We start from the raw sequence: 13,997 nt of genomic DNA, 5'->3' as shown, positions 1-13,997 counted from the left end.
TAATAGTCTATCCTTGTGATTGCAACGATCATGCCTTCACAATTTCTACATCCAAGAGAACATGTCACAGATTCCTCACTAGATGGAGCTGATGCTCCTTCCAATCCCCTATTGCATTAGAAGCAAGAGCAAATATCAGCACCTGGTAAAAACTTAAATTAGAAGACACCAAAGCACTTTCAGAGGGCAAATTTTCAGGTGTAGGAGGTGGTGGAGTGTCTCAGTTGTTGAACCAATTTTATTTAGTATTTTTGTTAACTAGAACTTCGATGACATGTACTGATGATGCACATCAGCTATACAGAGAAATACTGGAAAATAGCATTATGGGCCAAATTATGTCACTGTCTACAATTACAGGAATTGGATAAAATGCAATATAAGATATAAAATAATCTGCTTGGAGACATTTACTATCTAATGCAGACTCATCTACTGGGAATGACACAGATAGGGAGCAGAGTTCCGTCACCAGATGACTATTAAGACTACCAATGTGTCCAAACAAAAATCAGAAGGGAAGCATCAAAACATGACAGGAAAAGATTCTTTGTTTATTAAACCCAATGTTTTGGAACCAAAAGCTCCTTCGTCAGGGGCAATCATACAAAACCCAAATTCTGGAAACAGGCCAAGTCATCTGTAAGAAAGACAACTACCAACTTTGAAAACTGGCTTAGCCTTTTTCCAGAATTTGGGCTTTGTAAGATTGCCCCTGAGAGGAGCTCTGGGTTCCAAAACAAGTTAGGTTCAATACAAAAGTTTATTGGCACCTTTGGGAATACTTTTTTTGCATTGTCAATGTGATGCTGTGCATAAGATACAAATGCAATTCTAGCATGTACTAGGCAAAACATTTCCAGTTAGAGACAAGGAAATATTACTACTCACAAGATCTTGTTTCAAACACCGTATCTGGTTTTAGCAATAATATTACTGTAACTAATACATTTATGAGAGGAGGCAGAGAGCTACACTTGTTTTGTCCAGCAATAAGGGAAGCGAGAAAGGAAGCTCTCCTTTCTGCTGCCTTAACTTGTCTTAAGGTAAACAAAAAAGAGAAAATGGTGATGCCACAACTGGTGCAATGCACCTTAGCTTGGGTCACGAGCCCCAGTTGAAGACCAATGAATTGCAGCCTTCCTCAACCTGGAGACTGCCAGTTATTTTGGACTACAACTCCCAGCATTCTGACTATTAACCATGCTTGTTGGGGCTGCTGGGAGTTGAGGTCCAAAACATCTGGAGGGCATCAGGCTGTGGAAGGCTGGATTAGAGAAAGAAGGGCAAGCAAAAATATACTTGGTTGATGAACTATGCTCTATGAACTTCCTTTTACAAAGATGTGGGGTCTAGCATCTGCAGCATACTTTAGCCACCAGACTCAGTCTTTTAGATGTGACCTACATTAAGGTATGGGGTCAGAGACATATGAGCTTTGTGATATTCAAAAGTTTAATCATGCAACATAACCTGTTCAAAAATAAATGTTGGAAATTTCAAAATGAATTTCCCCCTTAATCTCATTTACAGATTATCCCACTATAATTCTATATAGTTGAACAGTGCAACTCTTATGAATTTTGATGCAGTTTAACATACAATTTCCAATTTGTACATCTGTATATACATTCATGGGTTAAAATAAAAACAGTGCAGAGATTTACACTTAGATGAGGGCCCTGCTTATGTGAAGTATTTTTGGATACTGTCCAAGAACGTGATCAGTGGCAAAAATGAGCTCTCTGATCTACTGGACACATCTAAAGGCCCAGTGTTGGCACTAAAGCATACTGGCATAATTGCAAGGCTACAGGATAGCATCAGTATGAGAAAGATTAGTGGAATCCTATGACCAGGATTCCTAACAGTGAATAAAGATCCATGTCCAAGCAGCAATTTCCCTTTCCTGTTCTTCTACTGTTTAGTATCTGTTATTGCATATTGAAAACCCAAAACTTTTGGCATTTTCTTCATACTGCCAGTTGGGTTTTGTGTTTGCAAAATATGCACCAATTAGATACAGTAATTAATAGTACATATACTCAGTTTTTAAGCGCAATGAATTATATTACAAGTAAATCTAAATTAACAGGAATGGAGACTAACATAACAGGTATCTTGAAGAGGTATAGGAAAATGGCCTATATTATGTAGTTTTTTGCCTCCCTCTGTTAAGGACAAATGCATTGGCAGCAATTAGCTATACATGGTTTGCTGGTATTATCAGCAAGACCCGTATATCTTTCTGACACCCTGGTTAACCTGTACTAAATAATTTGGCAAATGTTTTGCTTTCTTACTAAAATTCAAATATATTTAATGTTTACAATTATTACAGACCTGGTATTTTTATGATCCTTTCCCCCATATGAGATTAGCATGATGATTTTTTTAAAATCACAGTAGAGTGAAATGGTTAGCTCAGGTGGAATTTAATATTTTTCTCATTTTGTAACGGCAATGGAATTGTGTTCAGTTGATTTTGGCTATCAAATCCACAGAGGGAGAAAAATACCTAATACATGCCCCCCCCCCCCCGAAATAGTTGGAATCAGCTTTCAGTATATTTTACAATTGCTTCTAATTATAATGGATATTTGAATAAGAAGCCATAATTCACTCATAAGACTTTGCTGATATAATTTGTAATTGTAGAATTTGAGAGGTTTATTAAAGGTTATACAGCAGCACCAAGAACGGAAACTTTCCCATTTAATCACAGACCAAATCTATAATTTAGCATAGCAATTATTTGCTTTAAAATGGTCAGTTCAAACGTTAATGTCACTTTTCTTTTAGCAGTGGAGTGCAAAAATGCTCCAGCCTTCCCCAACTTGGGGCCCTCCAGATGTGTTGGACTAAAACTCCCATAATACCCAGTTAGCATGTGTTGTAGTCCAACGAATCTGGAGGACCCCATGTTGGGGGAAGGTGCACTACACCCACAGCTATGAAGGTCTTCTGCGTATGATGGCCATGGGATACTAGGGTCATTAACAACAATCTAAGATATTTTGATTTAATCTTCTTTATGACATGTCTTCAATTAAATTATTCATTTTTAAATCCAGGGAATGAGAGTTGCATCAGAGAAAATTATAATGAAAATCAGTTTCATTCAAGCCAGTTTTCAGTTTCCCATACAATTAAACCCTAACCAGGGTTTTAGATATTAGGACTCTTATTGGAACTTTAAAAAAAGATAAGCCCTCATTCCCTAAAATATTGTACAATTCAGACACAGCAAATATAATACCAAACAAAAATGTTTTCAACTAAATGATCCAGAAAGGTCTCTGGCTAAATTATTCAAGTATATACTTCAATCCAAAGCGAATTTCCCTCCCAAGTGTCTGTTTTTGTTTGTTATTTTAAAAACTTCTTAGAACCCCTTGCACAAGTTTGTGCTTTTTATTTATACATTAGTAACAATTTTCAGCTGAGAATTAGAATTTAAGTTTTTACATGTAACCCATGGTTTAAAATGCAGCTTTACATTTTGATGCAATTTCACAAGTTCAACAGGGCAATGAATAATTATTTAACTTTTCTTCCCAAGCACATAAATATACAGCTAGATTACACTTTTTACAAAATCAAACTGTTGAAGGTTTAAATTTCACTGGTACCAGATTGAGAGCAGCTAAGTTTCACTAAATCAGACTAAGGAATGTGCCTACAAACGACCAATGATCATCACTGAAAAAGAGCCCTGATCTAATTACTCTTTTTCTACAAGCCAATGGTCAAGTTCACACGATCGCAGGAGGAAACAATGCTATATGGGTTGTTTCCCCCACCTCTGTGCACACTGCTCACGCACCTGGCATTTACCTAATTACCCACGCTGCATTATGGGTTGCCGTGTTGTCTGAACCCGGCTCATGGCATGGCGGGAGTGGGTTCTAACCCACTCCACAACCTCTACGAGAAGCCATGAGTTTTGGAGTGGGTTAGAAGCCATCCCCACAGCACCACGTCCTGCGTTCAGACAACATAGCAACCTGCAACACAGGTAATTAGGTAAATGCCAGTCACGCAAGCAGCACACACGGGGACAGGGGAAACAACCTATACTGTGTTGTTTCCCTGCTGATCACGCGAATCCGGCCAGTGACAAAGCCACTGCCCAGCTGACTGAGCTGTTTCAATGTTCCTGATTGTGCAATGGCCTCAGGTAGGGGATAACAAGGAATCAAGCGCTAGCATGTTTCCTGCATAGCTAGAGAGTTTTTCCCATTTTGTACATTCACACCTTTCTCATGCTATACTACGAGTAGTTTCAGAGCATTAATGCTTTTTGAGAATTTGGGCATAAAGCGGGGTATTCATCCCCAGGCAAGGTCTGCTAGTGTTAAAACTAGTCTTTGGATGGTTACATCATGCTTTAATAGCTATAGTGGACCATTTTATGTCCAACTACATTTATAGTGCAAATTTAATCTCCTTTGAATATTATTTTTCTACCTGTAAAATATTTATCTTCACATGTGAAGATACCCTATCAATGACACATTGTACATTTTATTCATGCCACCACCTATTAAACGAATTAGTCATGTATAATAGAAATTGACTTTCCCTGCATCACTGCGGCTTAAATCAGGGCTAAATGAGAAACACACATTCTAATTCTTTGCAGATATTCAGAGAAGTGCATATTCCACAGAAATTTTGTTCTGAGCTCAGGTTCCAAAAAAAAAAAAAAAAAGTCTAAAATACATCCCTTCTTTTTCCAGAGTGATATATGGAGTCTGCTACCGTTTATTTTCCGTATTCATCCTTTTAAAATGGTAAAGCAGGGTGTCTTTTTCCACATGAACTTCAGCAAGAGCCATCTTAGCATTGGCTAATTCCTGTTTAAGACATTCATTTTCTTCAATAAGCTGGGATAATTAAGGAGAAAACACATATTTTAGTGTTGCTGCGTAGTGCTAGGTTAACTTTGACAAAAGAGTCATATTATTTTCATTTATTTAAAACATATATAACCCATCTCTTCAGGGTACAAGCAGCTAGCAACAGCATACAACAAAAGCATAAAACAGTTATCTGAACCCATTCCAGCACGGGTTTGGCACAGACACTGCCTCGGTTGCTGATAGACTGATGGCCTATACAGGGGGTGGGGGTGGGGTGTCACCATCTTCACCTTTCCCTGAGTGAAGTATTTCTAACGGCTGTCCGCAAGCTCTAAACAGCATATGGTGGCCTTCACAAGCCCCAGTACTCTTTCGACATTCTCACAGGAAACAAAGCTAAAGCAATCCAAGCAACTTCGTCCAATATCCTCGAAACACATCTGTACTACCTTTTACACTCTGAAATTATAATTTTGATATACTTTCGTTATAAAGGCAGCTTTATAAAAACATACATAGTAGATCTGTGATTACCTGTTCTTTGACTGAATCAGTCCTAAAAGCTTTAGAAGATCTGTTAATTTCTGGAGATGTCTGTGTGGCTTGGGACAGAAAATTCTGTTTTTGGGGTGTGCCTACTTCAGCATCCTGATCACTTGTGCTGCTACTTGTCTTAGCCTTTGGTACATCATTGCTACATGTTTGATTATCTGTTCAAGATAAATCAGATAATTAAAATGAGTACACCAAACACAGCACTTGAGCTATACAAAGTGTACAATTTCAGTATAAAATATGTTACACAGAAAAATGGTAATCAAAGATGTGAACACCATTCCAGTATAATTTTATAGTTTTATCTGTTAAGGCTTTCTTTAGGTCTGCAAGACTGCCATTGCATTCATACAATATGGTCCTATAATGCATTGAAGCTCAAGATCTCTAACTGCTAAAATATAAACCTAGTGTGTGGTATGATTGTATATTTGATCATTTTAAAAAGTTAATTATGAAAGCTCATCCTACAATGTTCTGGTCCATCATACTTGCTGACCCTTAGCTAGAGAGAATTCACTTTTTTCTTCCTGGGAGTTGGCCATGTGGAGATATGCCTTCACATGTCATACTCACCTATTATCAGCAACTCATTAGACCTTTGAGCCAGACGGAGTATAGCAATATGAGTTTCCAGATAACTACCCATGGCCCTGAAACACATCTGGAAACCTAACTATGGTTATCATCCCAGATGTCTGTTTTCTAGCTAGTTTCTTACATTATCATGAACTTAAACCATTTATACATTATAAATTTAAATGAGGCTGCATATAGTCTTGCAGTGAGATCAATGCCTGTTCTCCTCAATGTCTCTCTCACCCCATCCCATCCCCGAAATGTCAAAATGGGCAATCTAGGCAAAATTAAACTATTCTTTAACGGATCATTCAAATCAATATTTGATTGGATTAAGTTACTCACGTTTTTTCCCACTGAAACTCACAGGACTTTAACGTATGTAACTTTTGGACTGTACCCAAAGTTTGTACTCACAGAATTATAAATCTCCAGAACACATGTTTATAACAGTATTCATTGAGACAGATATGTAGTCTTTATAGGGTGATTCCTACATAGAACATGGCTTTAGCAGGAGGTCTATGGCTCTAAAGCCATGCATCTCTATCTACAGTGTCTATTTTCGTCTATATGTCTATTTTCGTATATACGACTATTTTCTTTAAATTAAGTCTAGCCATGTTCAACGGGACTTGCTCCCAGGTAAGTAAGTATGCATACAACTGTAGTCTTAATGTAGTTATAAAGTTCTGTTAGATCAGGAACCAGTGTGTAAGTACATTGATTTCTGCAACTGGAGGTGATCATCATTCATAAAACCTTATAAATTATATAATAGTGGTATTCAGGAAGTTCATAGTGAGGAAACATTAAGGATGGTCTTTATGAATGAGATTTTGTTCCACTTATTAATATGCATAAGAGGAACTAGGGAAAGCTGCAACAAAAGTTTACTACAAAAAAAAATGATCTTCTGTCTGATTCCTAACAAATTCTGAGTCATCATCCTCAAGTCTTTCAGACCTGGGACTCACCCTTAGGCTAGACATGCATTTGGTGATCCACTTCTTAATTTTTTACTATATATTTGTACTGTAGTAGAGCTGTTGTTCTGACCCACCTTTGGTCAGTTTGCAATCCACTACTAGATTCAACACTAATTCCACTTCTTGGCAACACTTACATTTTCGTATATTACATGGTTAAATGTTTCACTTAACTTTTTATAAATTAATTAAAAAATTCTATAATTAATCATACATGGGATGTGCTTACAGAAGCACTATCACCTGCTTTCAGCAATGGGCTTGGACTCAATGGCCTTTTTGTCCCTCGCAACCTATGACAATGCTAGACTATTTTTTACATACAAGTTTTTAACCCACTCTCAACTCAAGTACTTCCAGCATGGCTAACAATATTAAAAATGAGCAAAGAAGCAAAAAACAGACACACCTTTGATGCAAAACGAACCATCGTCTTTCCTCTCTACCATAAGTAGGTCAATATGCAGTGTTACTGGGACTGGTTCAGGAGCTGTCAGACTGTCACGTGGGCTGTCATCCTAGAAATAAAAGAAACAGAAACAGATTTTTTTTAATATACTGGGTGAGATCCAAAAAAAAAAGCTTCCCTGATTATTTTCATGCTAAGACTAAGCTCAGTGTGCACAAGGATGTGAAGCTTCCTGTGATATTTTAAGACAACAGGAGAGGTTCTAAGTGAGTAGGTGCACCAAGTGGACAGAGAACCCATGAATAAAAGAAATTCCTGGATTAGGCTGAATGCCTTCACTCTTAATAATGGTAGAAAATAAAAATATTCCAGTTAACCTGTTTTAAAAAATACTTTGATGAAATGCATTCACAGTTAATTGCATTTAGATACCTGCTTAATATTAATACCATTAAAGTTAAGTGTGTACGTGGATGTGTTTTAGTGTTAGTATGACCTATGTTTCATTACAGGGTCAATAAACGGAAAAATTCTATTTCCTACAACTTGGCTTTCATTATGCTATCATTCCAACAGAGCCCAGATGTTTCAGGCTATATGTTTTATTTATTCATTCAAGCATTTTTATTCCACCCTTCTAGTGCAAATATGCCATTCAAGGCAACTTACAACAGTTAAAAATTGCAATTTCATAAAACAATATAAAACTAGCCAATAAGAGAGAGAGGCTCAGAAATTAAAACCACAGGATAAAAAAACATTGTCTGCTTCACAAAAGAAAAGCCTGTTGGAATAGAGCAAGGTGTTCCACAACCTGGGTACAACCACTGAGAAGGCCGTCTCTCTTGTCCTACCCAACCATGGTTCCATGATGTGTGGAACACAAAGCACAAAGCAGTTGAGTCCTCTCAACTGGATCTTAGAGAGTGGATAGGATGGTATATGAGCCAGTGTGGTGTAGTGGCTAGAGTGTTGGACTGGGAGTTGGGAGATCCAGGTTCTAGTCCCCACTCGGCCATAGAAGCTCACTGGGTGACTTTGGGCAAGTCACTGCCTCTCAGCCCAACCTACCTCACAGGGTTGTTGTTGTGAGAATAAAATGGAGAGGAGGTTTATGCACACTGCCTCGGGTTCCTTAAAGAGGAAAAAAGGTGGGATATAAATAAATAAATAAATAAATAAAGAGGGGATGGTTCCTAAAGTATCCTAGACCTCAGTCATTTAGGCCTTTAAAAGGTTCCCTACATGACATTTTGGAACCAATTCTTAAGGAAGGACTGGAACAAGCACAAAACAGTTTCTCCTAAACCCATCCCTGCCAGGTGGTCAATGGTACTTGCCACCACTAAGAGGCCCATCAGAATCAACCAGGACATACTACCCCTGTTTCAAGCACGGACCAAGGCAACCAAAGCTTTGGAGCAGATAGACATGAGTCTAGATAATCCATTTCATCCAAGAACTTCTGAAACTGAGATGGCACTACATGCTCAAAAACCTTGGCAAAGAATGGTAAATTTGACACTGTCCAGAAATCATTCACTCGGTGGAATCCAGGGATAACCTTTTCAACAAGGTTTCACAACAGCTATCTTAAGGCTGGACAGAACCACACCTTCCCCTAAGGAAGCACTCACCACCCTACTACTCACTCGGTCAAGCCTCCTCTGGCTGTTTCAATCAGTGAGGATAAACAAGAATCAAGCATGAAAGTGACTGATCTCACATTACTGATCTTGTCCACATCCTTAAACTTGTATAAATTGAAATGTATCCACCACAGCTGGACACGCAGGTACCAGAAGTACATCCCTAGAATCTGCTACAACTATAGCACTTAAGTTGGACTGGATACAAGTGGCTTTACCAGCAAAGTGTCCAGCAAAACTGTCACAGCAGACTGCCAAGAATTCATCCAGCATTCTCTCTGGCCCTTGATGTAATAGACCTTTTACTACTTGAAACAACTATTGGAGGATCCAATAGTGGTGGGAAAAGTATATATATATATTTTTTGCAGCCATCATTGCCACAGCGTAGGGCTTAACAAGGGCTCTATCTTGTGCTCAGCTGGTTTTGTCCTGAGTCTTCCTCCACTGATATTCATCATCCCCTATGCGTTATCTCCTTGGAAAACCCAGGAGACTGCCTGGGTCCAGCAACAGGGAGAGGGCACTCAGGAACAACTGTGTCAACTGCACAAACTATTTCCCCATTTCAGAGATTAACCAGAATCACCATCTGCGGTGGCAGAAAATTGCCCAAGAGCAGTCAGGAAACAGACAATTGGTCTCCAGAGGTAGACCTTTCTAATAGGTCCTCCACCCTGGAAAGGTCAGAAGTTCCTACAAGTCTTTGGGAAAGGGCCACAGCTCAGTGATAATGCAGAAGATCTCAAGTTCAATCCTCGGCCACTCCAGGTAGAGCTGGAAAAATTCCAGTCAAGTGTTGACAATATAGGGCTAGATGGACCAATGGTCCTTGATGTAATAGACCTTTTACTACTTGAAACAACTATTGGAGGATCCAATAGTGGTGGGAAAAGTATATATATATATTTTTGCAGCCATCATTGCCACAGCGTAGGGCTTAACAAGGGCTCTATCTTGTGCTCAGCTGGTTTTGTCCTGAGTCTTCCTCCACTGATATTCATCATCCCCTATGCGTTATCTCCTTGGAAAACCCAGGAGACTGCCTGGGTCCAGCAACAGGGAGAGGGCACTCAGGAACAACTGCGTCAACTGCACAAACTATTTCCCCATTTCAGAGATTAACCAGAATCACCATCTGCGGTGGCAGAAAATTGCCCAAGAGCAGTCAGGAAACAGACAATTGGTCTCCAGAGGTAGACCTTTCTAATAGGTCCTCCACCCTGGAAAGGTCAGAAGTTCCTACAAGTCTTTGGGAAAGGGCCACAGCTCAGTGATAATGCAGAAGATCTCAAGTTCAATCCTCGGCCACTCCAGGTAGAGCTGGAAAAATTCCAGTCAAGTGTTGACAATATAGGGCTAGATGGACCAATGGTCTGACTCGGTTTAAGTCAGTTTCCTATGTAAATACGACTTTGAATGGTGAAGATCTTTTCAGATGTTCTCTCAGCAACTCTCAGCTATCCTTTATGGTTAGTGACATATCCACTTTAAACCAAATCACATGGTCCTCTGGGATTCCCTTTATTAAGTCACCATCCAGTTGTGTCTTGTCTTCACAATATGTGGATATAATAAAACGGTTACTTTGGCAGCCAAACTGACCTACTACAAAGAAAATTAAAAAGCATGCTTTCAAAGGTCATGTTCATGTGTCATGCTGAACCATACTTTAGTGTGAATTGAATGAGCTTTTTTTAAAAAAAAAAATGGGAAGTTTTGATTTTAATATTACGCATTACTAAACTGTGCATTCCCCCCCACCCCCAATGCTAGAACACACTGTTAGCAAGAGTTACTTTTTTGTTTTGTTTTGGGAGCTAACAGCATTGCCCTGCAGCAGTGCCATAGGAGAGGGTGAATGCACAATTTAGTAATGTGTGATATTAAATATATATGTGCAGACAGGTTAGTACACTGCTACAGTTGAAAAAGGTACTTCAAAAGATTACATAAAGACTAAAATGTAGTTGAGCTATACTTTTACATATCACACAGAAATACTTTTTATACTGAAAAGAGTTCACTTGAGAATATACTTCCAAATATCCATCTCAATTTCTGGTGGTTGGATAGTAAATAGATGTGGGTAATCACTCTGGTGATAATAATTATCCATTGTCCAAGAAATATCTTGCCGTATATCTAAAGAAAACATACTGAATACATCTAGTGTTGATATAGCCCTGTATGAAGCCAATTTAAACCCAACAGGGACTGTATGAAATGACTCACAGCATTGTTTTAAAAAAACAGTTTTACTAGTATCTAAGATAGGAATTGTTAATTTAAGTTTAATTTAATAGTTTCCCACAAACTAGGTACATTTAAGTTACCAATATATGGTCTGTACTAACCCCCAAAGCTCTTGAAAATTACATACTTTTAAGTTTATCCTTGTGTTAGAAATTTTTATCTTCATAGGCATCACTTCTGCAACCATTTCATCTTCCAAAAAACGCTGAATGTTCATAAGTGAAGAAGTTAGGAAACTGGCAGTCAGACCTTCCACATGACATTGTAGAAAACCATTTTTTTCAGACAGCAATGAATGTATTATAGCACTGGGTCCGTTTTCCCATCTCAGTCTAATTTCGGGAGTTGCTTTAACTGGCCCAGTCACCGTTTTAGGATCTGAACCTGTTATAAAAACAAGTACAGAACCATGTGAACCAGTTTACAGGACAGTAAATGCATCTGTACAGATTTTCCCTGTAAGTAGTTCATATAAAAACAGCCTGCTCTGAAACACAAAATTACATCAGGGTTGCATAGCGAATTACTCGGATAACTGCTTCCGTAATCTTTATGTTGCAAATATGCAAACATGTTTGGCATAGTCATTCTGAGGGGTCAGGGCTTCACTTGAAGCTCTGTGTGCCAGATAGGCCAGCCTGATGAGCTGAACTCGGCCCAAGGGTCAGAGTTTCCCTACCACTAGTTCAAAGATACCCCAAGATGTACTGAATAAGCAACCATCACTCTACATTTTCTACAATATAAACTATATATATAGGCATGAATGCAAGTGCTGAAGTGAACAAGACAGATAATTGTTTATTGCCATGTAAGAAGTCTGACAAATACCCAGGTTATGACCTTTCTGTAGACTGATTCCAGGAAGGTGCACTCAGACATTAGGAAATGTCTGAAAAGCCACTAGGAAATAAACCTTGTAAATCTGTAATTGTCCAAAGCAGTGGCCTATTTTCATGATCTACTAACAAAAAAGAACACAATTCCAACAAGAAAAAAAGGCGGAAGACAACAGAAGAAGCCAATGTGGCTTCACAAAAAGCTTAGAGATGACCGGAAAAAAAAGGACACATACAGGAAGTGGAAGGAAGGCCAAGCTACAAAGGAAGAGTACAGGCAGGTAGCACAGTATTGCAGGGATGGTGTCAGGGAGGCTAAAGCAGAGAACAAGCTGAGGTTAGCGAGGAATGCTAAAAGCAACAAAAAGGCTTTCTTCAGATATGTGCATAGTAAAAGACAGAGGAAATAAATGGTGGTTCAGCTATTAAGGATGGCAAAATGATAACAGATGACAAGGAAAAGGCAGAAATGCTCAGTTCCTACTTTGGCTCAGTCTTCTCCCAAAAGAGGTTCTATGAGGCCCCTGGCAAAAGCGAAGTACAGGCTGAAGGGGCAGGATTGCCACTTGAGATTGATAGGCATATGGTCAAGGAACACCTAATTACTTTGAATGAGTTCAAATCTCTAGGATGAACTGCTCCCTAGAGAAATAAAGGAACTGGCAGAAGAACTCTCAGAACCACTGTCTATTATCTTTGAGCAATCATGGGGGACGGGTTAAGTGCCAGATGACTGGAGGAGGGCTAATGTTGTCCCTATCTTCAAAAAGGGCAAAAAGAAGGAACCTGGGAACTACAGACTAGTCAGTCTGACGTCAATCCCTGGGAACATTCTGGAGCAGATTATAAAGCAATCCATCTGTAAGCACCTTGAAAACAATGCAGTGATTACTCGAAGCCAACATAGATTTGTCAAGAACAAATCCTGCCAGACGAATCCGATCTCGTTTTTTGATCAGGTAACCTCCCTTGTGGACTGTGGGAATGCTGTGGACCTCGACCTCGACTTCAGCAAAGCTTTCAACAAAGTGCCCCATGATATCCTGATGAGCAAACTAGCTCAAAGTGGGCTAGATGAAACAACTATCAGGTGGATCCACACTTGGCTACAGAACTGGACTCAGAGAGTGCTTATCAATGGGATCTTCTCAAACTGGGGAGAGATAACGAGTGGGGTACCATAGGGCTCAGTCCTGGGCCCAGTGCTCTTCAACATTTTTATTAATGACTTGGAGGAGGAGGTGCAGGGAATGCTGATCAAATTTGCAGATGACACAACACTGGGCAGGATAGCTAATACTTTGGAAGACAGAAACAGAATTCAAAGTGATCTTGATAGGCTGGAGCGCTGGGCAGAAAACAACAGAATGAAATGCAATAGGGGTAAATGCCAAGTTCTGCACCTAGGAAAAAGAAACCAAATGCACAGTTACAAGATGGGCGATACGTCACTCAACAACAATACAAGCGAGAAGGATCTTGGAATTGTTGTAGATCACAAGCTGGATATGAGCCAACAATGTGATGTGGCTGCAAAAAAGGCAAATGCTGTTGTTTTGGGCTGCATTAACAGAAGCATAGCTTCCAAACCACGTGAAGTACTAGTTCCCCTCTACTCAGCACTGCTTAGGCCTCATCTGGAGTACTGTGTCCAGTTCTGGGCACTACACTTTAAGAAGGATGCAGACAAACTGGAGAGGATTCAGAGGAGGGCAATGAAGGTGATCAGGGGACCGGAAACAAAGCCCTATGAGGAGAGACTGAAAGAACTGGGCAGGTTTAGCCTTGAGAAGAGAAGACTGAGGTGAAATATGATAGCACTCTTCAAGTACTTGAAAGGTTGTCACAGAGAGTAA

General features: G+C 39.3%; 1 protein-coding gene across 5 annotated transcripts in view; it reads right to left on the bottom strand.

The window, feature by feature from the left end:
* Positions 1-220: 220 nt before the first annotated feature.
* Positions 221-13,997, bottom strand: part of BLTP3B (bridge-like lipid transfer protein family member 3B) — a 52,976-nt gene continuing 39,199 nt past the window's right edge. For 2 of the 5 annotated variants that reach the window (XR_014784347.1, XR_014784349.1), the window contains 4 exons: positions 11,430-11,686; positions 7,398-7,506; positions 5,400-5,575; positions 2,657-4,889 (listed from right to left, as the gene is read on the bottom strand). Coding sequence is in view for 1 of the 5 variants with exons in the window: in XM_084810163.1 (XP_084666289.1) it covers positions 4,761-4,889; positions 5,400-5,575; positions 7,398-7,506; positions 11,430-11,686 (671 nt within the window). In the remaining 4 variants the exon portion in view is untranslated. Of the gene's footprint in view, positions 4,890-5,399; positions 5,576-7,397; positions 7,507-11,429; positions 11,687-13,997 lie in introns of all 5 variants that reach the window. The other 3 variants (XR_014784346.1, XM_084810163.1, XR_014784348.1) reach the window with 3 other exon arrangements.

The sequence above is a fragment of the Heloderma suspectum genome, chromosome 7, assembly GCF_057233095.1.
Source record: "Heloderma suspectum isolate Gila_16-S chromosome 7, 16-S_ref, whole genome shotgun sequence".
NCBI classification, from domain to species: domain Eukaryota; kingdom Metazoa; phylum Chordata; class Lepidosauria; order Squamata; family Helodermatidae; genus Heloderma; species Heloderma suspectum.
This window is presented reverse-complemented; position numbering and strand designations above follow the sequence as displayed.